This window comes from Pteronotus mesoamericanus, unplaced genomic scaffold (genome assembly GCF_021234165.1).
Source record: "Pteronotus mesoamericanus isolate MK-2021 breed Mesoamerican mustached bat unplaced genomic scaffold, CSHL_Meso_final scaffold_476, whole genome shotgun sequence".
NCBI lineage: Eukaryota > Metazoa > Chordata > Mammalia > Chiroptera > Mormoopidae > Pteronotus > Pteronotus mesoamericanus.
In genome coordinates, this window is record NW_026555318.1 from 613,955 (window position 1) to 639,781 (window position 25,827).

Below are 25,827 nucleotides of genomic sequence, written 5' to 3' on the forward strand. Positions count from 1 at the left end.
CTCAATCCAGCTCGCTGTACACCATGCCTCCTACATGATCTGTTCACCTGAATCCCCCAAATTTCATGCCAAGGTCTCCAAGGGTCCCTCTTGGTGTAAGCATTTAGCACCTCAAGTTCATTTATTCCAAGTCTCACGTGTATAACTGTAGAACAAGAATTGTAAATGGCTGAAATGGGAACCTCCCCTCCCCCTCCCATTTATTTTATACCCGAGAGGTTAACTGTCTTGCCCCAGGTTCTCAGCTATTGAAGACACCCAGGCCTCCTGTTTTCCAGCCCAGAGTCAATTGTACTGCACCACAAACATCTTCCTTTTATAGAGAGGCTGCTTTTTGTGCGATGTAGGTATCCAGCTGGAAAGTTACTGACACCCTCGCCTAAAGCTGTAATAGAGGCAGATTAGAGCCAATAGGGATAGAAGGTGTGACGCCTGGCGTTGGAACCACAAGCGTTAGAGGCTTCGTGTTCTCTTGGACACTCGGTGGTGTTGGTATCCGCACAGGATGCTGAACTCAAAGCTCTGCTCCTGCATGTAGAGAAGTCCCCTGGGCGATGCGACCCGGCCAGCACACCCTCCTCAGACCCCATCCAGGCAGCTACGTGCTCACAGAATCCAGGGAAATAATGAACACAAGGCTGGCGTTCCTGGCTCAGGTCGGACAAGGGTGTGCTGAAAAGCCGCTGTGATTAAGGAAAGCTTTATGGAAAGAATTGAACTTCCTTCCAAGCTGCAAGCGCCTCAAACATCGAATAGTGTACAGTGAGGAAGGGCCGCCTCAAAACAGTCTCTGCGCAAGGATGGAGTGAGTGTCAAGTCAGCCTGGTGAGGCAGCGGCTTCCTCCGGCCTGGTGCCAGGATGGGGCCACTCGCAGTAAGCCCCCGGTTTCCTCTTCCCAGGTGCTGCCCCCTACCTGAAGACCAAGTTTATCTGTGTGACACCGTAAGTGGCTTCCTTTCCCAATTTTGCCTTCATTTCTAATGTCTTCAGTTCCCCCTGGGGATGGGACGCTGGGTGAGAGTTCCCTGTGAAGGGTTGGAGGCCCTGGGCTATGTTCAGTACTCAAAGTGACCTTGCGTGTTTAAAAAGCTTGAGCTTTTATTTTTCTGTTGGAGACCAGAGTTTGATGGCTTGTGTGTGTGTGTTTTGTTCTTTTTTTCTTTTTTTTTTTTTTATCCATTGTGTCTTGTCAACCCGGCCCTTTGCCCTCCTGCTGCTCCCCATTTCCTACAGAACGACCTGCAGTAACACCATTGACCTGCCGATGTCCCCCCGCACTTTAGATTCATTGATGCAGTTTGGAAATAATGGTGAAGGTGCTGAACCCTCAGCAGGAGGGCAGTTTGGTAAGTGCTTGGTTGGCAGGCTGTCCCTAGGAGGGAAGTTGGTCCCCCTTGTGTGACTTCCCATGTGTGGAGCTGAGAGCTGGTCACACGGGTTGTAAAAGAGGCCCTAGAGCGCACTCCCCAGCCGGACCGGCAGCGCCGCCTGCGTAAGCGGCAGTTTGCCGGTAGTCACACTACAAACAGTGAAAAGAAGCAAGTGAGGTTAATTTTAATATTTTTTAATTAGCCCAATAAATCCAAATTACTCTCATGTCAATGTGTAGGAAAAAAATGAACGAGGTTTTCTTGCACTGGGTCTTTGAACTCTGCTGGGCGTTTTGTAGCGACCGCCCCTCTCACTTGGGACCAGCCGCCTGTGGCACCAGGCTGCTGCGTCCTGCAGGGCAGCCTAGAGGGTCTTTAAACACATAGGGTCGGGGGTCACTTCAGGTAGAAAGGGGACTGCGCCCTTCCAGAGGCAGGGCCCAGTAGGGGGAAGAGTGGATCTGGGCTATGCAACCAAGCCTTGGCCGTACCGGGCAGGACACTTGATGGCCGAGGTGGCCTGAACCCTTGTCCCCCAAAGGGTGAGGGGTGAGCGCCCTGCCAGCTGAAGGGCTCCGGTGACTGAACCAGCTCTCCCTGTCTGTCCCTCCAGAGTCCCTCACATTCGACATGGAGCTGACCTCAGAGTGCGCCACCTCCCCCATGTGAGGCGCCGAGGACCGAAGCTGCAGGGAGAGATGAGAGAGGCACCTACCTGTTCTCCACCCCTAAGCAGCCAAACCCCAGAGCATCTAAACTCCTAACTTTGTGGTTCCAGATTTGTTTTAATCTCCTACTTCTGCTATCTTTGAGCAATCTGGGCACTTTTTTCAAATAGAGAAATGAATGAATGTGGGTGATGTGCTTTTATCTAAATGCAAATAAGAAAGAGACTGTGATCAGGGGATGTGGAAGGGGCGGCAAGAGGGAGAAAAAGGAAATGCCTTGTTTTTCTTTGCTCCCCTGCCCTCCTTTCTCAGCAGCTTGTTGTTAGACAAGTGCCTCCTGGTGCCAGCGGCCGCCCTCCGCCCGTTCCGTAAGCGAGTGCCACAGGCTGCCTCTAGCTGCGAACCCTGGCATTGCACTTTCAATCTTGCTAGTGTCCACATAAAAGATAGGACTGTCAAAGCCCCAGGTTTCTTTTTAAATTTAAATAAATAAATAATTAAAGGGCAAAACACTGTATCAGCATAGCCTTTTCTGTATTTAAGAAAATTCAGCCAATAGCCTCCTTGGTGCTTCAGGCATTCAGCTTTCTTCAGGCTGATACTTTATATAAACCCTGAAATGGGCTTCGGATCCAACCCTGAAAAGACGTCTGGAGCTATGGCTTGGCCTTTGGTTTTGCAATAGGAAGGTTGAAGGAGAACCTAAACATTCTAGACTTTTATATATATACATAGATATAGATATATATATCTAGATATATCTATATCTATGTGTATATATATATATATATATAAACAGAGTTTTTATTTTTCCCTTTTATGTGTTGGCCTATCGGTAGGTAAGGCTGGGCAGAGGGGTGCTTGTAACCTGCCCCTCTCCGCCTGGACTTGCACCCCTGTCTCAGAGCCCGGGTGGTGCTGTGGGTGCCTTACAAGGAACGGGATGGTTCCCCTTCTTCCCTCCAGTCCGCCTGACCCCTTTTGTGGCGTGGCCCCTTACTGTGTCCAAAGGTCCCCTGCCCTGTTTGCTTTAGGAATCCTGGTCTCTCAGGACTTCCTGGAATAAGAGGGAGGAAATTACAGGTTGAACATGACTCAGACTGTGGGGCCCCAACCAAGGGTCTGGTTGAACTCAGGGAATGTGGTTCTTATCCCAGTTTCTTGGCAATTGCCCACAGCACCTGGTTTCGCAGGGGCACAGGCTCAGTCCGCCCCTGTGTGAGGGAGCACGCACCCAGCCTCCCCCCAACTCTGGTAACTATCTCCTAAACTATCTCCTACCCTCTGGGGCCCTCAGAGGAAGCAGAACAGGTCACATTTACTGTGTATTTCAGAACACTTGGGAGCGTGAGAGGCGGTATTTGATTTTGGGGTCTCCTCTGGCCCAGAGGCATGGCTATAGTGGGTGGTCCAGAACCACTTTGTATTGTTTGATCAGTTTCTATAGCATGCTGTGTGTTATACCCAAATTAGCCAGTTGCTGAATTGAGGGGATAAGGACCTTCTCTCCAAAACAAGCAGGGGTTGCCCTTGGCCATCCTGCCGTCCTGCCTAGAAACAGCTGACAGGCAGTGCAGAGCTCTCCCCTCGCTAGCAGCACTCTCGACTCATAGAATGAGAGAAGGTTGGGATCAGAGGGGCCTGAGGCGAGGATCCGGGCTTCTCTGGAGCAGGTATCGTCAAGGTCGGAGCTTTGAGGTAGCATTTGTATCGGGGTTTAACTCTGATTGTAGCAAAGTTCTGAGAGGAGCTGAGACTTGGTTTGGCCGCTTTCTTAAAGAACCAAGTCCTCCAGAACCTGCCCGTTTTCTCTCCATTGTCTGCCCCACCCAACCCCAGCCCCACCAAGGGGTTCCCATCGATCGCTTAACCTACTTACACAGTGGTTTGTAAGCTGCTGTCTTGGCCACTGCATCCAATTCCAATGTATACTTCATAGTGTAAAAATTTATATTATTGTGGGTTTGTTGTTTTTTGTTTTGTTTTGTTTTTTTTTTTTTTGTATATTGCTGTATCTACTTTAACTTCCGAAAATAAAAATATATAGGCCCTGTCTGATAGCCTGGCAGCTCTGTCTCTGGCTAGTGGAGGTTCCTTACTCACAGGTCAAGCCTGCGTCTGGACAGGAGGGGGTGGCACCCCCTCCGGGCTGGTCACCTCAGCCTCTCATTGCTGAGTTGAGTCAGGCCCACTTCTGGGACACTGAGCAACCTCCCCGACTTGTGTTAGTCACCAGCTTCCAGGTAAGAGGTCGCTCAAGGAGCCAGGGGTCACACTCCTCCGCACAAAGGTGCCAGAGCGGAGGCCCCCCTTCCCTCTCTTCCTTCCTCCCTCCTCCCTCCAGGGCCTTTGCAAGCTGGGCCTCCTGCCTGGGGTCTGATAAGCTACCTAAGGCCACCCCCAAGGCCTCCCCTTCCACAGTTGCTCCATTATCACTTACTCTTCAGTCACTCAGCGGGGACAAACTAAACACCTAACTGGCTGTTGCTCGGGGCCTCAGTCAGTGGTGATAATTCACAGACATCGGCGCCCACTCGGCTCTTCCACCCCCTCCCCTTGCGCCGAGTCCCACGGAGCTGATCTGAGCAGGAGTGTGAGATACGAGCGCCTTCCCCTGCAGAGATGGAAGCGAGATTAGTTATGCTCAGGCGGGGCTGGCGGCTGCTTCCCTCCCCACCCGCCCCCGGCGCCCTGCTCTGGGCCCCTGCGCCTCCTGGGGCGAGCCGCCAGCCCCTCTTCCCTCACTTTGAGCTCTGAAGCAACCTCGTCAGCGGGTCCTCGCTCTCCCCTTCCCCCAAGGGGACCCCAGGGACAGCCCCTGGACCTTGGTGCCAGAGGGGTCCAAATGGGGACACCACCCTCCCCTGCCCTCTCAGAACACAGTGCAGCGGCACGGTGCCACCTGCTGGTCTCGGGGAGGAGAGACCGCTGCGAGGCCCTCCTGTGAGCCTGCGGGGGAGGGGGTTGAGTTGTCCTGGCCCCTGGCCGCCAGCTTCACGATCGCTCAGGGCGGCAGCCCCAGTGCTTTCCACTCCTCGCGTTCCCTGTCCTGCAGCCATCCCTGCCCTATCCCTTCCCAAGACCTTGAGTCCTAGCTCTTTCATCTGAGAAGCACAGACAGTGGTCCAGGGGATCAGCACCCTCACAATGCAGAAAAGGAGCCGCGTCGCAGCTCAGGCTACAGGCAGCTCCGGCTACAGGTCGCAGCAGTAGGCAGGCCGGTCAGGATCGAAGGAACAAAGCGCCACCAGGGCTGCCCGACCAGCAGCCACACCAGCAGTTATATGAAAAAAATACTTTATTCAAAAACACTTTTCACAAATGTGTGGCCTATGTACAAAGTACAAAAGACTCCCCTGCTCATCCCAACCTGCCCTCAGAGGTTTAAACCCGGGGCTCCCGCTCTCCCGCAGCTGCCCCTGGCCGCGTGCCAGCCCGTCTCCGGGGGCGGGGCCAAGGGTGGGAGCCAGGCCCTCTCAGACCACAGCCAGTTATGCAACTGCGAGGAGGCCTCTTCCAGGTCCCACCTCCCAGCAGAGTGGAAGCAGAGCACGGCTTCCACCGCTTACTCCAGATCCCATGGGCTTGCAGGAGGCTGCTTTGCTGCTGTCTCTCGCTGCAGGATTTTTCCTGGGTGGAGGGGATCTGCCCTGCAAGTCCTGGGTCCCCTGTTCACCCACGATGTGCTAGGCCTCTCTTCCCCTCTCCTACCTCTCCTGCAAGTGAGAGAGGCCAGGAGAGGAGGCTGGAGCTGGATGGAGGGGAGAGGGTGTAAGGCGGGCGTAGCAGGAGCATGGGCAATGGCATTGCGCTACACACGGGAGGCCAAAAGGCTGTGAAATTATATCCTCAGAGCAGCTCTGACAGGCCCGACTCAGATGGCCCATTTCTGCTGTGTTAGGGACATGGCCATGACCTAGATAAGTTCTCAGTTCACAAAAAGTCTGGAGTCCATAGTCATTAGGTAAAGTATAAAACATTACTTAAAACTGAAGCCCAACCTCCCTCCTGAGGGAAGAAGCAATAGACTGACACGTGCATAAGAACAGGCACACAGACATGCTCATACGCGCACACACTCACACTTGGGAGGCAAAGCTTCTAAGTTAGGAGTTAAGCTTAGAGATGTCACCGGTCTCTATTCACCTTCTTGCATAATTTCATTCAAATAGCTGCTGAAGAGAGAAAGGCCCTGGCAGGGGTAGGTTTGCCTGTACCAGGTACCCGGCACGACAGATGCAGTTCAGTCTCTTCCACGAGAGACGGGCCCCGGGGGCTGTTGGAATACCTTGATCTGAAGAAAAAGGTGGCTGCTGCTGCTGCAGCCACGCACCCAGGGCCGCGAAGGCAAGGCGGGCGCACCTCTCACACAAATACACACATGTATGCATGCGTACATGTGCTGTCTGCAAAGGCACCAATATGCACAGTAACACTAAAATCAAAATTGATATGAACCCTTCACATAAGTATTGTTTCCAAAGAGAAGTGAGGGATTCAAACATTCAGGAGAGCGAGCCTCTGGCAGAGGTGAAGAGCCCAGTAGGCGGGGACAGGCGGGGGTCCAGACTGTCCATCGGGCGGCGTAGGAGTTCCTCCACGTGCCGGGCCACATCCATGGTCTCATCCAGGTCGAATTCTCCATCCTGGTCAAGGACCGGGTCGGGACTGGTGGAGAGAGGGGGATGTCAGGGGGAGCCAGTCTGCCGTACCGCCATGAGCTCCTGGCGGCAGCCGCGGGCCCGCTCCCCACGCAGGCTGGAGTCTCATGGGAACAAGGCTGGCCAGACCCCTGCACCCCAAGTTGAATGAGTCAGTCACTGGCTCTTGGAGAGGCACCCTAGTCTCAGGTCTCATTACCTCACTGAGTGATCCCAGGGAGTTCATTTTCCTCTCCCTCTCCTCATCTGTAAACTGAGGCAGTTGGGCCCGTGAGCTCTGCCCACCTGCGGCACTATGCCGTAAAACCTCAGGCACCTCTCCCTGAGCACCTACCATGACCTGGGCCTTGTAACCACCTTACTCCAATCCTTCCCGCCACCTGTGAGGTAGGCATTTACTCCACTTTACAGAGGAGGAAATGAGGCTCAGCCCTGCTGAAAAGCTTGCTCAGGGCCACCTGGCTGGTGGGTGGAGTCAGGATTGAAATTTCTGTCTTTGTGACCCCGCCCCTCCAAGCCCACGGTGGTTCCACTGCAGCCTGAGCCTCCCGGGCACCCAGACATCCATCCCAGGCCACCCACCATTCAGAAGAGAATCCCCTGCCCTGGGAACTCCACAGAGGAGCAACGAATAATACCGTGTTCCCCGACTCCTGAGAACAACGCCCCATTCACAGCTGTCCTGTGTGAAGCCCCTACGGCAGCCTCAGCTGCTCTACCCACCCCCTCTCACTTGGTCCTGACCCCAATCCCATGAGGCAGGTATTCTTGCTCCCATTTTACAGATGAGAACACTGAGCATCAGAGAGGCTCGATAATATTCCCAGGGTCACACAGCTAGTGAGCACCAGAGCAAGGACCCTGTTCTGTATAGTTTCAAAAAGCTCTGTGCTTTTTGCTGGTTGATCTCACCCTCTCTGCTCCTGGGCACATGCCACGGCCCCACCTGGGTTGGGTGGTCTCAGACCTACAGGGGCTCTGGACTCCTTGGCCCACCAGCCCCCCTGCGGTCCAGCCTGAGGCCGAGTGCCCAGTCCCCCCAGCCCATGAAGCCCCGCAGGAACGCAACCTACTTCTGCGGGTACATGTTATAATGAGCCTGGGGGCACACGGCGGGGGAGGGAGCCTGGTCCATGTAGGTGGCGCTGCCCCCCGCAGAGTCTGCAGACGTCACAAACCTGGAGGAGGAAGCAGAGCAGAGCCTCAGCCGCCTCGGGGCAGCGGCCGACTTGGGGCGGTGCTCAGGGGGCGTCTTTATGTCTTTTTCAGGCACGAAGGACCACGTGCCCACCCCGGGCCTGGGGCTCTGGCTGCAGGAGTGGGGCCCTGGCTACTGGCCCGGTGGTGACCAAGCCCAGCCTGTCCCCAGGGCTGAGACGGGTTTTCGGGGGAGGGAATGCTGGGCCCTCGAATGGGAGGGGGTGGCGGTGGCGGGTGAGGACAGCGAAGGGAGAAGGGAGGCAGCGGGAGGCGGGAGCTGGACCCCGGACACTTACTCAGGGACCACTTGCTTGATCTGTGGCTTCACATATCCGTCCACCGCTTTAGCTGCCGAGGGGGGAACAGTGATGAGAACCAGTTTCTGGAAGCTTGCCAGGGGGCGGAAGCCCACCCCAGGGAGTCCTCCTCCTACCCGAGTCGCTGAGGACCGCAGCTAGGACGAGATTTCCCACAGGCCCTGAACGAACACCTGCTGACTGGACCAGTCAGAGGGCTACCCAGGTCTCTTCCCTACTCTGTCTCCTTTTCCGGCCCTTTGCTTTCTTTCTCCCCGCCCCCACCCCTGCAAAGGATACAGAATCAAACCCAACCCATGGATGAGGACAGGTTGAAGAAGAAAAACCTGTCCACTGTGCTTCCTTCACTCAACCTGGGGGCAGAGCAGAGGGCGGGGAGTAGTGACCACGTGGATAGAGAGGGAGTCGCATGTTATCTGCGGGTTTGCACGATCCCGACTCCTCCCCTAGCACTGCAGCCTCTTCCAAGCGTGCAGAGAAGTGAGAATCTTCTCAGCTTTTTTTGCAGAGAAGAAAGTGGACTCAGAGGTTTCACTTTCTCTCTCCTCATCTGTGAGCCCTGAAATCCTCTCCACATGCTTTGCACCATCCCGTGGCCAAAGCCCAGGGGGACTGGCTGCCGGGCTCTTCCTAGGGAGTCCCCACGGTCCAGCCTGAGAACGTGTCTTTGGGCTGCGGGGGGTCGGGTGGGGGCCAGGGCAAGACGCACTGAGCACGGGAGTGTAGTACTTGGAGAAGACCTCATCCTTGGGCCGGTCGGGAAACACGTAGATGAGATAGCTCAGGTCTCCCAGCCGGTCAGCCAGGGACCGGATGGAGAAGTCCCGCGTGGTGAATGGCTTCAGGTTCCACAGGTTGCGGTCAGCTGTGAAAAGGACAGGCTTGTTCCCACAACCCGCCACCACCAGCGGGAGGACCGGGGCTGTGGGGCTTTAGGGCAGGCTTTGCTGGCTTTCACCACAACCCCACCCCTTGTGTTCCCTGGCACAGAGCAAGGAGACAACCACGGGGACATTCTACCGAGCAAACCAGGCGAGTAGATACCAACAGGGCTGGGTCAGGGCAGAACAGGGAGAGCACGAAACTGCCGAGGGACCCACCCAGTGGTTCTGGATTTTAGGTTCTCCAAAATGGAAAATGAGAGAAAGGGGATGCGTTTCCTCTCAGACCCTGAGCTCAGGTCCTATCTTTCCCACAGGGTACCTTCTAAGGATGCGGGCCTGATGGAGAATGGGGAGCAGGGACACTGGGGCTGGAGTGTGGGCAAAATAGGGCACTCACGAGAGTCAAACTTCCAGGCAATGGTGATGCCCCCGATTTCTGAGTCGCTAAAGCGCAGTAAGAAGGTCCCATCGGGCTTGTTGATGAGCAGGTCATGGGCCTGTTGCTTATTCACAAAACCTAAGATAGCCCTGGGTGCGGGAGCATACAGCGTCACTGCTGGGCCAGCAGCCGCTGTCCCTAGCCCATGCCCTCCCAGCCTCCAAGTCCCCCATTCCTTACCCATCATTCCAATGGGGCTTGTGATGCTTCTTCAGCACCTCCATGACCCCATCAAACCACTGCCAGAAGGTATAGTTCCAGCCCGGCAAGTTCTCCTGAGAACCCCCAGGAAACCCCAAGTGAGGGCGGGTGCCCTGTCATCACAGGTGGCCCAGGAACGGTCGGTGCCCACTTGTTCTCACCCAGACTCTCCCCCAATTCCTCATCCCACATGTCCCACACGGGGGCAGTCTATAAACTGACACAGTCCCCAACCCTTATCCCAGGGGACTGGCAAGTCAACTCGCCTCTGGCCTCTCAGACACAGAGGTCCAAGACAATCCTTTCATGGAGTGGGGGTCGGAGGTGCAAACAATTGTGGGAGCTGGACAAGACCTCCACAGTCATTCCTGCCCAACCCCTCCATTTCACAGATGGGTAAACTGCGGTACGGGGAAGGGAAGGGGCCTGGCAAACTAGCTAACAGGGCCAGGACTACAGCCCAAGGGTCCTGACTCGCGGCTCCGAGCTCCTTTCCGGGCTCCAGCTTTGACAGTTACAGGTGCCTGAAGTCCTTGGGGTACTAGCGCCCTCCACCTCTCCTGCTTGTAAGAGAGGGTGAGGCGCTGATCGTGGGCAGTGACCTGTCTGCGAGCGGGGGAGGGGTGGCAGGGCACACGAGGTCCCAGGCAGGCAGCCAGCAGCGCGTCCCTCACCCTGTTGAACTGGGACCAGGACACGGACATGCTGTTGTAGTCCTCGAGGTGGTTGCTGCTGCTGTTGAACAGTTTCTGCGCCAGGAACACGAGGTTCTCCTTGGTGAGGCCCCGGTTGCTCTGCACTTCGGCCTTGAATTTCATGTTGAGCGCCTCACACAGCTGCGGCCACAGCACTTTGTCAGGCACAGCAAATGGCACCCTGCCCTGGAGGGAGGGAAGAAAAGGGGAAAAAAAGGAGGCTGAGGGAGTAGGAAATATTTACACACTCACACAGACACAGAGATATGCAGATACCCGGAGACAGGGACGACCGAGAAAGACACAGGCAAGGAAACAAACGCAAGGAAAAGAAAGGTGGGTGCAGAGTGGCGGGTGTGCTGGATGGAGACCCCGAACAGGGGAATGAGGACAAAGATCAGGGACCAAAACCACAAGCCAGAGGAAGATCGGGGGTCAGACCTCAAAGACCAGGCTCACAGACCTGGGACAATGACCCTGGGAAATCCCAGGGTCTGGAGTTGGGGGTGCCATGGGGGCTCACCGGCTCAGCGAAGGCATTGTCCCACAGCACGGTGGCGGTAGCGTTGTGGTCCTGGCTGCCGTGTACAATGACAACCACAGGAAGGGACAGGGTCTAGGGGAGTCAAAAGAATGAGAGTTGAGGGCATACGACCACCATCTTGCCCTCGGGTTAGGCAAGACTCCCAACCCTCATTGCTTACCCGCAGTCCCAACCACAAGCCCCTCCCAACAAAACCAAAGCAAAAACAAACACAAAAAACACATCTTTCTTCTTGGCCCATTGCCTACGCTCTGTGGGCAGGTACCAGATTATAATACAACCTCACAAACAGGCACCGGCAGAGTGAAAGTAGGTTTTCTGATAGCATCACGGAGCAACTTGTCTGAGTTGCCATGTAAGGGAGAGTTCAGAGCTCTCCGGCTTTCCCAAACCAGACAGCTGGCCTCAGGCAGGTCCCTTGGCTTCTCTGGGTAACCTGTCGGGAGGTAGTAGTGTGGGACCTCACCTTCACCTGGAACACAAGCTCATTGCTGCCTACGCTGAACTGAGACTCAAACAGGACTGTGAACTTCTCCTCCGTCACAGACTCTGCGCCACGCCGGTCAGCACGCTTGATCCTCTTTAGTGACTGTAGCATAGGGTCAGAGGGGGACAGGGAGACAGGAGCTGGTTACAGGAACTGAGCTCTGGGCAGACCTTCCTACTGAGAGCGAGGCCCTGTCCTCACCATGTTTCTGAAGTGGGCGCTGAGGGTGCCGGTGGCCTGGTGATACTCCATCACGCAGCAGTTGTTCAAGATCTCTCCACTGGACTCGCTGCGGAAGAGAGGGAAGCCCCGTCTCCACACAGGCTCCAGGCCAGGAGTGCGGGCCTGCGTGCTGACCAGGGCCCGCAGCCTCTGCCCCACCCCCTAAGAAGGTTCCTCGGAATGTCTCTGGCCTTACTTCCTCATCACCCTGGGAACACCCAAGCAAAGCCTTCAAGGGCGGGGTCTGGGTCTCTGTCATTAGGTTAAAAATACCTTGGGTACAAGATTAATGGGAGGGTTTCCAGGGGTCTCCAGCAGCTTCTAACACACTTAAAATAAAAATCATGACCACAGACTACAAGGAGCCCCGTGATCCCCCCATGCCCACCTCCCTGGCCACATCGGGTTCCTCTTCCCTCACCCAGGACAAGAGGCCACACTGCCTCGTCTGTCTGCTGGACGTGCGAGCTTGGTGCTGCCCGCAGGGCTTTTGCGCCCGCCCTTTCTGTTGCCCCAAACACCCCATCCCCTCTCATTCAGGGCTCAACTCAAATATCTTCTCAGAAAGGCCTCCTTCAACCATCCATGTGGTGATGAAGTGTCTATCCAGATGCTGATATCTGTTTTTATTCTCTTTCTATAGTTTGTAGCTTTCTGACACATTTTCTTTCCTTTCTTTTAATGGCAATTTTAAAAAATTAATTAATTAATTAATTTTAGAAATGGGAAGGTCGGAGAGAAACATTGATGTGTGAGAGAAACGATCAGCTGCCTCTTCCGCACCCCCAACTGGGGACCTGGCCGACAACTCAGGCACGTGCCCTGTCTGGGAATCGAACTGGCGGCCCTTTGGTTCACAGGCTGGCACTCAATCCACCAAGCCACACTGACAAGGGCGACACTGTCTTATTTTCTAAAGTATATAGGACCGTTTCCCTCCCCAGCCAAAACGAAAGATCTCTTTTGTAAGATTTCACATACAAAAAGTAAGTGAGGATCTCTGCGTTCTTCATCGTTTCCCCCCCACATCACACGGTAGGCACACGGTACACATGACCCAGTCTCCCACTTCACGCATTCACTCCCTTTTTCATTCATTCGCTGCCCCCTTTGCGGGTGGCCTGCTCTGACCCCAGCCCTGGGCTCTCCATGCGCAGAGGCTCCTTCAGGACAAGTCTCCTCCCTCCACGCTCTCACATTGGCTGCCTCCCATTCACCCTGCAGCCTGAAACTGTCATTCTGCTCCGCCCACATCATGACCCAGTTCCACAGTGCCCTACATGTCTCCCCTGTCACACACCAGTAATCATGTCTCCTGTCTGCTGCCTGGCTGCTGGTCAAGAGATTGGCGAGCACATGGCTGGGTTCTGTTTGGATCGTCCTGTGTCCCGGCACTGAGCACAGACCCTACAACACCCCAGCAGTGCAATCCTTGTTGACCTGTTATGACCTAGGCACAACGGCACAGACAGAATGAACTGGGGAGACACTAGATCGCGCCTGCAATGCCAGGACAGAAGACTGCGGGGAAGGAGGCCATGCAGCGCCTTTGCAGGGACTCCACGTGTAGGACAGAGACAGGCCCCAGACTGAGCATGAGCTTGAGAAGGGCACATGTGAGGAAGGACGCACGTACTTGCGGGTGTTCTCGTTCTTCAGCAGCGACTTGGCCTGCTGCTCGCTGATGATGGTGGCCTTCACCTGGGGGGGGTTCATGTGCACGTTCAGCTTCCCACCCACCAGCAGCCGCACCGTGGCTGCAAACTTGGTCTGGGTCTTCAGGACCTGAGGGGGCTGCTTCTCAATGATGAATGTGCTGCAGGGACACAAGAGATGCCGCCTCAGGGGACGGGGCTCAGGTCCCCCCATGAGGGGCGGATGCCCTGCACAGGGCTCCGCAGGCAACGGGACGGCACGTGGCAGAGACCTGTCCCCAGGGAGGCCGCTGAGAGTCGGGGGGATGGCGACATGGGAGGCAGGGAAATGAACCGGGCGGTGGGCACGGGCTGCAGGACCCAAGGGCAGCGCGGGTGGCGCTCGCAGGAGAAGCCGGGAAAGGGCAACACCACGCACGCACAGCAGCGGGGACAGAGGAGACGGGGCCGGGGGGTGGGTGAGGCGGACAGAGACACGGACTCAGGCAACAGCCGCCCCCTGCAAAGCACCCCTGCCTCCCCATGCCCGCCACAGGCGGGCTGGGCGTGGCCGAGGGGCAGCAGTCACCTGGTCACCAGGGCTGAGATGATGTCTGTGATGGTGGCGTTGACCTCGGCCAGCATCTCCTCCGCGGGGCCGGGGATGGGCAGCTGCTGGCAGAGGTGCTCGGCTCTGCGGATCTGCTGCCGGTTCTGCCAGATGATCTCGGCTAACTTCTCACACCTGCCCACGGCCCGAGGCCAAAGGGAAGGACAACGGCTTCACCGGGTCCGAGGACAGAGCTGGAAAGGCTTCCAGCCCGGGGCCAGCCCGCTGAGGTCCAGCTGCACCCGCACCCACCTGCACCCAGGGAGTCAGGATGCCTAGACTCCCCTCCCGCCCACTGAGCGGAGCAGAGCCGCCCTGCCTTCTGGAAACACAGGGAGACACGCAGGACACGGAGCCAACGAGCCCGAGCATCACTGTGCACCCCCGGCCCTGCTCTACTCCCCAAAACAGTGACTCCCGCCCCAGGGGGGGGCCCTGACTAGGGGCACCACGGTCTGTGTCAGGAGCCAAAACCACTGGCGAAATAAGACCTGTCACAGGACAGAGCGAGCCATCCGCACAGGAAACACAGGTGCAGAATAAGCAGCTGGAGGCTCCACCCGGAGCCCCCGCCCACCACTCCTTCCCTGCGCCTGCCCGCGTCCCCCCACCCCGCCCCCCGCGTCCCGTCGCCCTTCGCCCCCCCCTCCGCGCCCAGTACCAGGACTGCAGCACGTCCAGGCTGCCCTCAGGGGGCCCTCCGTTCCCCGCCAGCTGCTGCCGCCGCTTCCACTGGATCAGCTCGTCATCCAGAATGATGGTCTGCTGCTTCCGCAGCAGCTGCAGCGTCTTCTGGTGCTTCTCGGCCAGCTCCTGGGAGAGGGCACAGCAGGCCCTTCTGGGCTCCCGCGCGGGACCACCCCGCAGGGACGCACGCGGCAGCGGGGGCCCCTCCCCCCACCTGCTCTGCCTCTCAGGCCCCCATAGGCTGCCTGCTCCCCTGGGTCTCTTCCTGGCTCTACCCCTCTCTCAGGTCCCCCGACGGCTCAGGACTTGCACCCGGTGCCTGGAGGAGGAGGACGAGGACCCCACTCACCCCGCGGTACTGCTGCAGCGTCTGGGCTTCTCGCTGCAGCCAGGCCTCCAGGGACACCTGCTTCTGCTGCAGGGCCGTCTCCCGGCTCAGGCGCTCCGGGGGGCTCAGCTGGGCCAGCTGGGCAAACTGAGCTAGAGGAGGGGACGGCACGGCCTTGACCACCACCTCCCAGCTGCCAGCACGCGAGGCCCTCGCGCTGACACGTCTGACCACTGGCGGTCCAGGGCTCTGGCAGCCAAGGGCCCCAGAGGTGAGCCGGCTCCACTCCCTGGCCCCCCAACTCTGAGCTCCCCTCAGACACTGGGGAGACGGAAGCTTGGGTGCCAGCCGAGGAGGCTCCCACCACCCGGGTCCGCTCAGCTCCCTGTCCAGCCTTCCTCACGCCACACTGCGGTCCGGCTCGGAGCCACACTGCCCGGATTGAAGTCGGCTGGGTGGCCGGGTGGACTCGGGAAAATCACTCCTCCCTCCTGTGCCTCGGTCTCCCTTGCGCGAAACGGGAGAATCCTGTTCCCGGGCTCAGGGGTGGCCATGGGGATTACAAAGTGATGATGCAGGAGAGGCTCAAGGGGCGGCCGGGCCCGGGGGAGCCCTTGGTAGAGTCAGCCCCTGTGGACCAACGGGCTCAGGACAGGGTGCCAGGGTGACGGACACAAGCAGCTCCCAGCCCCAACCTCACCCGCGAAGCCACACCCGCTGAACAGCTTTGTGCCACCACCAGGGACACAGGGGCCTGTCCTCAGGGAGGAAGGAATTCCTCCACATGCTGAAGGTGCCTAACAAGTTTGTCTGGGTTGAGTCACTGGGAGCTCAGCTGACCAACAGGAAGAGTAAAGAGAGAACAGAGAAGAAAGGGGAGAGAGAGAAACTGAGGGAGAGGGAGAGAGAGAGAACCCAGGACCCACACAAAACCAGCAAGATTCCCTCAGAGAAAGGAGGTGGCTCTCTTCGTAAGAGCTGCAGGAAGCTCATCAATGGCAGGCATAGGGGCTCAGGAGGCCTAATTCCCCTAAGTTACGTGCCCTGACTGGTGTGGTTCAGTGGGTTGGGCATCGCCCTGCAAACCCTCAGGTCGCCGGTTCGATTCCTGGCAGGGTATGTGCCTGGGTTGTGGGCACGACCCCAGTAGGGGGCGTGCGAGAGGCAACACATTGATGTTTCTCCTGTCGATGGTTCTCCCCCTCTCTTTCTCCTTCCCTCCCTTCCCCTCTCTCTAAGAGTAAATAAATAAAATCTTTTAAAAAATAAGTTACAAAATGCTTAAGACATAAGGATGGTAGAAAGAATGATACAACAGAACACCTGTGAATCCACAACCCAGCCTAAGAATCAAATGTTTCCAGTTAAAGCCACCTGTCTGCGCTCCCCGGTTTGCAAGCCATCCCTCCACAGCACGAAGGGAGCCACTGCCCTACAAACTGGGGTGACTGTGCCCGGCCAGTGGCCACTTGGGACACCTCCGTGTTCTTAATCGGGCTGAGTCAAGAGGATGGGAGCAGCCATGTGTCTTGGTCCAGTTCCTGGCAGGTCTCTGGGGGCCACGTCTCGCTGACCTAGGCCTGCCCCCCACCCCCTGTCGCACAAGCTCCAACAGGCCGAAGCTACTCCGCACAACCAGGAAGAGCCAGGGCCAGAGGAGGATTCAGAAACGCAGCTCCAGTCTCCAGGTGCAGGGGCCTGAGCAGGGGAAGCCTCGTCCAGCGGGGACACAGCGGAGCGGCCTGATGGCCACCTGAGGAATCCTGCCACCCCCAGGGAGGTGGTCGTGTCCCCCGCACCTGTGTGCAGCCTTCCTGTGCAAGTGACCCAGTGAGCTTTCTCCTGGCAAGTTGCAGAACTTTCTGGGAAGGACGCCAGGGTATGTGGGGCAACCGTCTGCTCCGCTGGAGGCAGCTGGGCCTCCCCTGCACAAACAGATCGATGGTCTGCGTTTCTGATGGGGGAGGCGGTAACTGGCACTGAGTGGACATTGCACGATGGGCACAAACCCAAACCAGAACCCAAACTCGAACCCATGCAGACGAAACGGAAAACCCAAGAACAGGATCGTAAGGACCGTCCACCGGTCCAAGCCCTTGGAGGAACTGAGCCTGAGTCCCCGTTCCCTAAGACGGGGCCAGTCTGGACTCATCCCACCGACATTTACTCGGCGCCCGCGTGGCCCGGCATGTGCTGGCCTCCGGGGACAGACAACGCGGACGGGGCGGGGGGCGGGGGAGCGCAGGGGCCACATGGACAGGGAATCCTAAAAAAATTACATATAAAAACCCGAAAGAGAGCTGAGATGGAACAAAACTGGAAGTAAACACTAAACAAGAGACCTCAATACCACTATATTAATACTGCATTAAATGTTAATGGACTGAGTGGCTTGATTAGCAGCAAAGATTGTCGGAATAAATAAAAAAGAAGACAACTATATGCTGTCTACATTTTAAATGAAAAAAGCACGGATAAAGATATGCTGAGCGAATGTAGAACAAGACGACTAGGGGAGTTATATGAATATCTGAGAAAGTAGACTTCCAGACAAAGAGTCTTACCTGAGGTCAAGAAAGATATTTCATAATTATTAAAGTATCAGTCAATCAGAAACACAATGATCATAAATGTATATGAATCTCTTAACAATGCTTTGAAATACGTAAAGGAAATATTTATGGAAATAACTGGAAAAGCACACATTTCCACACAATTATAGGAGATTTGGATGCCTCGCTTTCAGCACCTCATGGAACCAAAGATATTGGCCAAAAAAAATTTTAAAAACACAGTGACCAGCGGTTCTCTACGTGTGGACCAGGGATGCCTGGAGGGGCCCAGCAGCCTTACAGGAGGCTCACAAAGCCAAACTGTTTTCAAAAGTGCGAAGACTTTGCCTTTGCCTCTTTTAATCTCTCATCACTATACACTGGGATTTTCTAGGGGCTGCGAGCTATGTGATACTACAACAATTGACAGCAAGACCTGGCTGGCTCCCAGTCGCCCTAACATTGAAGAGGTTTGCAGAAACAGAAAGCGATGCCACAGTCCCCACTAACCTTGGGTTTGGAAAGTAGAGATGTTAGTTTTTTGTTTTTACTTTTTTTGGTAAAATGTCATGATGTTAACATAAGAAATATATAAATGTTTATAGTATGTTTGATATCATATAGAAGTAGAGTATATATGATTATGGTTATATTAGATAAATCATGCATAATATAGAATATTCGATAGATATCTAAAACATATATTTAGGTATATTAACCCTGTATTTCAAATATATTTAAAAATAAATATTATTGTTCCATTTCTTAACACTATTGGATTTATTATTGCTGCGTTTTACTGAAACGTTGTAGAAAATACATTCTTTTCAAGTCCACCAGATACATTCACCAAGACTGAACACTTGCTGGGCCATAAAACAAGTCTCGGTAACTTTAAAAGAACTGAGATCACAGGGAACATGTTTTCCGACAACAGAATTCAATGATGGAATGAAATGAAATCAATAATGATAGGACAGCCCGAAAAAACAAATTTTGGAAAGTAACGATATACTTCTAAATGCCTGGGTCAAAGTACCAGAAGAGAAATCAGAAAGTACTTCAAGCTGAATGATAATGAATACACCGCATATGCAAATCCGCGAGAGACAGCTAAAACACTGCTTAGCCAGAAATTTATGGCTCTGAATACATATATTAGACAAGGAGAAAGGTCTAAAATCAGTGAGCTAAGATTCCACGTGAAGAAGCAAGAAAAGAGGAGCAGAGGAACCTCATCGTCCAAGCTCCCTGGGCTGGGCAGGCACAGCCCCGATTCCACTCGGAGTTGGGGAAAGACGGGCCCTGTTTCAGGACCCCTCACACGGCGCCCGGGGCGCGCGCCCCTGAGCCCATCGTCCTTTCCCCACGCCCTTTTCATGGCCGCCACTCTCAAACTTCAGCCCTGGGAGGCAGGAGGAGCGCCCCTGCCACCTGCTCCCCCCAGCTCCGTCTCCTGGGACGGAGCCAGAACGAGGCCTCCCGCGGCGCCACCTCTCCCCAGCCGGGCTGCCCCTCGGGACGCCCTCCCGGAATGCTCCCTCTCGGGGGACGCTCTGCCCTCGGTCAGTCATTCATTCACTCACTCACTCACTCCTTGACATAGTCCCTTGAACACCCACAATTAGGGAGAGAATATTAGTTAGCAAAGTACAGGGATTTCACGACACCTCTCTGCAACTTACAAGCAACCCAGGCCGAGTGACCTGTTCCCTTTGAGCCTCAGTGGGACCATCTGCACCAGGGACGATGCAACAGCCTGCGTCCCGAACTGTTGTAAAGGTTGAATGGAGTCACGCCTGCCAAGGGACGGCCGCAGCAGCGGGCCGGCTCCTGGAGCCACTCCTCCTCCCGGGCTTCTGGGGAGACTCCCCAGACACCGACAGGCCCAGCCCCGGCCCTGCGGGAGCGCACGGAGGGGTCCGCACGCCCGTCCTCGCCCCGCGCGCCGCCCACGCTGCAGCAGCCTCACCCTGGATCCTCAGGCTCTCTTGGTACTGGATGATGAAAAACTCCTGCGCCTGCTGCAGCTTCTTCAGTTCGTTCTCCGTGTCCTGCGTGACCAGCCGCAGCTCCTCAAACGTCTGGTTGATCTGGAGGTGCTTCTGGGACACGGCGTCGACCAGCGTCCCAGCAGGAGAGGTGCCCTGAGACAGAGGAGAAGTGCAGGCAGCGGTGAGCGGGGCCTGAGGACGGGAGAGCCTCGGCCCTTGGGGAGCGCCAACACGACAGGCCCCAAGCTCCAAATCTAGAGCAAGAAGGGAGGGCAACTCGAGTCGAAGGGCATCATCGTCACAGCTGGGGTGGAGGCGGCACAGGAGGAGGAGGAACGTGGGAGCTGGCAGGCTGCGGCGTCCTCATAAAGCACAGCAGAAACTTCTGCGGCCGCTCTGGCCTCCACCAGAGCGTCCCAGACACGGTCCATCTGAACGCTCCTGGGAGAGACTAGAACTCAGCACATCCCACGAGTTCCTCCTCCTCCTCCTGGAATCATCGTCATCACACCTGAGACGGGCCCCCATCCGCGCTCGTCCCCTGATCCAATGCCAGGGGCAAGGCCGGGCGCACACATGTCGTCTCTGCCCTCTCTCGAGCCCTACCTGGGACTGAAGCAGGAGGGAATAAGGTGAGCCTCTCAGCCGGGGTGTCCCGAAGACCCCAAGGTGATGTCGCCAGGGACAGGGGATGCATTGGCAAGGGCTTTGGCCCAGACATTTAAGTGGCCTGGCCTGGTCTTTTTCGCAACCAAGTCTTCGGGGCCTTTGCAATGAACCGTTCTCAGGAGAAATTCCAAGCTGCCTCCCTCAGCCACCGCCAAGTCCCCAAGGCCTAGAACACCAGGGGCCGGGAGAAGGAACGCTTCCCGCCCCCACCCTCTGACCGTGACAACACCTGCACCCCACGCACGCATTTCCTCAGTGGGGCCGAATCCATTGCCACGTTCACAGGTAGCTCTGTGGCCACCGCAGGTCGAGGGACACAAGGGTGGTCCTGGAAGACCTCCTGTGACCTGGCTTCCCCCGCTGGCATTCCCCGCCCCCTCCCCCCCGCCCTCCCGGCAGGACGCCCCGCTGGCTCCCTTCTTTCGTGCTGCACCCATGCTTGGTGCTCGCAAGTCCTCCCCGACTTGTGTCGCCGAGAGGGCTCCGGCCCTCTGCCCTCCAGTCACTGCGGCTGCTTTAGACTAAAGACGCCCCCCCGCCCCCCGCTGCTTTCCCCACTGCGCGCCAGACCTCCCGTCCCTCCGGCCGCCCCCGCCCCGCCAGCCTGCGCAGCCTGAGTGGGCGCTTGTCCCACGCACGCCCCCGAGCGCCCAGCTCACCGCTGGAGAACCTGTCATCGCCTGAGTGGCTGACAGGCGCGCACCAGGACTGCGTGTCCCTCAGCCTGCGTAGCCCGGGGACAGACACGCCCCAGGGCCTCTAGAAACGTGTCCTGAATGAACTGCCCCGCTCCCGACATCAGCGGGCCCAGCCGCCAAGGAATAACTAACAGGACCCGGGCGCCGCGCACGGGCCGCTGGTCTCTACCCGTGGGATGTCCTTTATGAAGTTCCCTTTGCTTTACTGCAGATCCTGCAGGGTGTGCGCCACGCTCCGCGCCTCTGGGATTCCAGAGCCTGGGGCGCGAGCCCCCCTTCTGCCCCCCTGGGCCTCTCCGCCCTCAGCCCGCCCGCGTTCGCGCCTCTGACACGGGCCGCCCCAGACGCTGCCTCCCATCCACTGCTTCTCATCGAGTCGCACCGACCCGACTCAGTGAACGACAAACATTTCCCCTGGCGGCTTGTAAAGCCTTCCCCGGCGTGGTCTGCGTTTCCAGGTGCGTGTGAGTGGGGGCTGTGTGTTTAGGCTCCCTCTGCTGTCTCACCGATCGATCGATCGCGTGTCTCTCCCTGGCCCACACGACCGTCCTGCAGGGCAGGGGCTAGGGCGGCCCCTACTTCCCACCGCGGAGACACAGGCTCGAGACGTTCCGGCGCTCGCTCACGTTACACGGCCGGCAAGCCGTCGAGCCAGGGACGGAAGCCGGGGGTCTCTACACCTGCAGCGAACACTGCGCCTCACGCGGGCTCCTGCCTCTCGTTTCTGCGGTGCTTTCTCACGCCAGTGTTTATAAACCGCAGTTGCGCCTGCAGAGAAGGGACTTCCCAACCCCTCTCCCTGCCCCGTGGGACACTCACGTTGTTGGCTTCGCGGACCAGCCTCTGTTCGTTGTAGAGAATGTGCCGGATGCAGCGGACCAGATCCATGGGGCAGCGGTCATACGTGTTCTGAAAGAACCCGAGAGCAGCGGCCAGTGGCCACCCTCGGCGCCCACCGTGCCCGCCGCGGGGCCACGCCCACACCTTCCTCTCCCCCGGCCCCGCCTCGCTTTCCCCGAAGCCTCGGCCACTCTCAGGCCAGACGCCTCTCTCGCGCCCTGACTCGATTTCCCCTCCCACATCTTCACTGGCTTTGCAGTGCCTTAGAAAACCACAGTTTACAAAGCACTTCCAATAGACCACCTCCTGTGACACAGAAACCTTGTGCCATCCCCGCAGAAATGGCTATCCCCGTTTCAAAGGTGAGAAAACTGGCGCTCAGAGAGCGCGAGTACTTGTCCAGAGACGAGCCAGTGCGTGAGCAGATGACTCAAGACTCAGCGCCTGACGCCCAGGTCACGGTGCTTTCCTCAGGGCTCCCGCTCTGGGTGCCTAGGCCGCCTCCCTCTCCACCCCAGGTGTCTCCCGCCTCCTCACTCTCCTGGGGCGGGCTCTTCGTTCTCCTGGCACCTGCTGCTTGTACCGAAGAATGGTGCCCTGAGAGACACTCGTGGCTCTAATAAGTGCTTCACGAGGGTCACCGCACACACCCCTTTCCTGCTTCCACACAAACCTCCTCTCTCCCCGACACCCCCCACCCTCCACTCCCTGGGAAGCAGCAGCTACATCTTACATCTAAACCCAGCTCAAGGTTTCGCCTCCAGGTCAACTCTGCCCCCTCCTGCCCCACTCCAAGAGCTCGCCCACCTTTGAAAGAGCCCCAACGCGCACGTCTGGCTGCCTCATCCCCCCAGTTCTAGAACCTGGCGGCCTTCCGAGACTCCGTCTGCCTCCATCCCTTCTGCCGGGCCCGGCCGGGAGCCCGTTTCAGGCACCCCCTTGCCTCGGGAACAAGCCCGTGCCACCCCTTGCTTTGTAACGGGCCGAAGGAATCCAAGGGGTCTGACGGAGAGAGAGGGGGCGGGGGAAATCGAAGCGCCGAAAAGTTGCCGAGAAGCTCGGGGTCACGCGGTGAGTCAGTGGCCAGGCCAGGAAAAACCCAGGGCTTCTGGTGCTGGAAAGAGAAGGCGGCCGCTGCTTCCCTGCAGACGGCCCAGCCTTCGCACCCACCTGGAGCTGCGTGGCATAGTGCCCCAGCTTGATCTTCAGCAGGAACCCGTCTTCCCCCACCTGGTGCTCGGCCTTCTTCTGCAGCTCCTGCACCAGGCCCTCCAGGAGCTGGGTGGCCTGGGCTTGGTCCTGGGGATTTTCTTGATCGATGGCATCCCTTGGAGCAGGGCAAGGGAGAGAAGCCTGCTGTGGTACCTCCTTGGCCAGGAAGTCAGACACCAGGAGGGACGTGGAAATCCCAAGGCTCCCGCCTAAGGTCACTCCAGAGGCCACAAGACTTGTTCCTGGCAGCTCCACAGGCATCAGAATCTAGAAACATCCCCTCTCCCTTTCCCTGTTCCCCTTTCCCAAGAACACAGCCCTTTCCGCACAGAAAAGGACAAACAGGGCCAGAATCACATCAAACCACAAAAGCAGAGGCCTAAAGGCCAAGGGGCCTGCACGGCAGGGCCCGCGGAGGAAGACAGGGGTACCTACCACGGCTGGCTCTCGATCCACTGCGCTAAGTAGTGCCGGACCTCGATGGGGAAGTGCTGCCCGTAGAGCCCCTGCATCTGGCGCAGGGCATCTCCCTGCAGCTGCTGGGCCTGGATCCAGCCCGCCATGGCCGTTCACCTAGGGCGAGCAGAGGGCTGAGCAGGCGCCTCCCCGGCAGCGGCGAGGCTGGGCCTGCCCCTGGCCCGCGGTGCCCACCCATGCCTGGACCGCGGTCAGGCCAGGCCCCTCCCCTCCCACAGACACACTTTCCTGTGCGGGAAGAAAGATGGTGAGGAGGGGAAGGCGCGCCCTGCCCTCCAACAAGGAACCCGCTGAGGCTTGGGGAGGGGCTCTCGAAAGTCAGGTGCCCTCCTCCTCTTCCTCTCCCCTCGCCCCACCGGGGCTTCCCCAGAGGGGGACAGCGAAAAACTGAAAGAGAAACTTGACGGCGGAGGCCCACGGCCCTCTGCGGAGGGCTGCAAGAATGCCCCTACCTGCCTCGAACCCTGGGGACCAGTTTCTGGGAAAGCGGGGAGAGTCCAGCCCCAAGGAACGCCGCCGACGGCGTCCCCTGGACGGCTGGGGCTCCGCGGGCACGTGGCTAGTGTTGTTAAAAGAGGGCTGGGGAGGCAGCCTCTCTCCGGCGGTCGTGCCCCGTGGTCTCCCCCTGTCCGGCCCGACAGCGCCCCCTGCCCACTGCGGGCGAGGACGCCGCGCATCCGCGCCGCCTGCCTTCCATCCTCGTCCCCTGTCCCTCGTCCGCGCTGCGCCTAAACTCCCTCTCGGTGGCGGAGATCTTTCCCTACGCCCCGCCCGGCCGTCGGGCTTTGGGTCCCGGGGCGCGGGGCCGGGACCGGAGTTGAGTGTCCCTTCACCGCGCGCGCCGACCGGGGCGCGCTACCCGGCCACCCACCTGGTGGCACCGAGCCGTCCGGCGGCGGGGCCGCTCTGCGCCGGCGGCTCTCGCTCCCGGCCCGGGCTCCTGGCGGCTGCGGCGGCGGCTGTTACTACAGGAAGGAGCAGAGAGCAGCGATTTCCTCCTCAAAGGTCAGCTGCCTCCGATAGACCATACACAGCGCGCGAGCTCTCGCCAACACCCCTCCCAGCCTCTGTCGTTCCCTCCCCGCCTCCGCCCTCGGTCGCTAGCTCCCCGGCGAGTGCGCAGCGGCGGCCTCGGCCGGGGCCCCGCGCGGTGAGGCTGGGCGGCGCCGGGCGTGGGGGCTGCCCCGACGGCGGGGTCCCCCGGGAGTCCCAGCCTGTTCCTCCCGCGGCCCCGGACCGTGGCGAGCAAGAGGCTCAGGAGTGGCGCGTAAATGGGGTGGGAGGACCGGGAAATCCCGGGCTCTGGAAATCCCAGACCCGGGCCTCAGTTTTCTCATCTGTGAAAAGGGAGGAAGGAAGGTTGGACTAGCTGGAGATGCTGTCCAACTCCGGCATTTGTCATCTTTCGAGTCTCTCTACTAAGAAAGTAAATGAGTGTGCGTGTGTTTCTGTGGGTTGGGGACACAGCTTTTGTGACTTCAGAGGCAAAGCCCTAGGAGGGGGAAAGACTGGGGATTCCAGCGAAGCCAGCTCACATGGGGGCCCCCCACCCCCTTCCACTACTCTCACCACCTTGCTCTCATCTTCTGCAGCTGAAACAGGAAAGAACCTTGGCAGTCATGTGTTCAGAACCAACCCCCCCGCCCCCAGATTCTGCAGATAAGCAATGGAAGTCCAGAGAGGGACAGGGGCTTGCCCAGTGTGATGCAGGGGGTACACGGTCTAGTTGGCAAACTATGATCCATAAATGATTCTTCTCCTCCCGTTACCCCAACCCAGTCAAATCGGAGGCTGGTCCTACCTTCAGAAGGGTCCAGAGAGGGCTGTCTTCAGTCCTCACTAGCTCACGACAGCCTATAGGCCTTGCCAGAGCCGGGAAACACCCTCCCTGAGCCTGGCCTGGGTCACAGCCCCTCCCTGAGAGCCCCCTTGGGGGCCTGAAGAGTTGGGCAAGGCTGGGCTGGAAGCCTTCCACCCCCTTTCCCCAGCTTCCCTCTCCTCTGGGCCTCCTTCTGCCTGGCAGCCAGGATTGGCAGCACCAAAGGACGGGCCCAGCTGGGCCAAGACTGTGTCCTGGGGGGGTCACTCTCTCCCACCATCTCTCCCTAATGCCTTTGTAGACCTGCCCTTTCCCCTCCATTCCCTTCCCCCTCCACTTCCCTACTTTCCTGCCCCGCACCAGCTCCTCACTTTCATTCTTTTCACTTCAGAGAAAAACTGAAGTTGAAAGCTCCAGAAACTGGAATGGCTGGGTCCCCTACACACTCCCACGTGTGGTCACGGTCTTGGTGGACGGGATCACAAGGAAAGGAATGGAGAACTGTAAGGGGGTGCGTGAAGGACCGAGGAAACCTTGCCCTTTAGATGTTCCCCAGGGGAGCCCTGGGGAGGAGGAAGCGCAGCGCCTCTCCCCGTCTCCGTGCGCACTCTGTGCGGT

At 57.8% G+C, this 25,827-nt stretch overlaps 2 protein-coding genes across 3 annotated transcripts in view; one reads left to right on the top strand and one right to left on the bottom strand.

Moving 5' to 3' along the window:
- STAT3 (signal transducer and activator of transcription 3) overlaps nucleotides 1–4,088 on the top strand; it is a 53,536-nt gene extending 49,448 nt beyond the window's left edge. For both annotated transcript variants that reach the window (XM_054593681.1, XM_054593682.1), the window contains exons 22-24: nucleotides 901–943; nucleotides 1,235–1,347; nucleotides 1,985–4,088. In XM_054593681.1, the coding sequence (XP_054449656.1) occupies nucleotides 901–943; nucleotides 1,235–1,347; nucleotides 1,985–2,040 (212 nt within the window). In that variant the 3' untranslated portion in view covers nucleotides 2,041–4,088. The remainder of the gene's footprint in view (nucleotides 1–900; nucleotides 944–1,234; nucleotides 1,348–1,984) is intronic.
- Nucleotides 4,089–5,374: 1,286 nt separating this feature from the next.
- On the bottom strand, nucleotides 5,375–24,363 carry STAT5A (signal transducer and activator of transcription 5A). The gene is made up of 19 exons (XM_054593874.1): nucleotides 24,262–24,363; nucleotides 23,349–23,486; nucleotides 22,872–23,028; nucleotides 21,681–21,770; nucleotides 19,473–19,647; nucleotides 14,970–15,100; nucleotides 14,595–14,746; nucleotides 13,913–14,068; nucleotides 13,326–13,505; nucleotides 11,669–11,756; nucleotides 11,447–11,569; nucleotides 10,960–11,052; nucleotides 10,416–10,622; nucleotides 9,721–9,815; nucleotides 9,499–9,629; nucleotides 8,927–9,082; nucleotides 8,197–8,248; nucleotides 7,774–7,878; nucleotides 5,375–6,707 (listed from the first exon to the last, which is right to left on the bottom strand). Exons 2-19 carry the CDS (start codon nucleotides 23,474–23,476, stop codon nucleotides 6,545–6,547), a joined length of 2,382 nt encoding a protein of 793 aa, XP_054449849.1. The 5' UTR covers nucleotides 23,477–23,486; nucleotides 24,262–24,363; the 3' UTR covers nucleotides 5,375–6,544.
- Nucleotides 24,364–25,827: the final 1,464 nt, after the last annotated feature.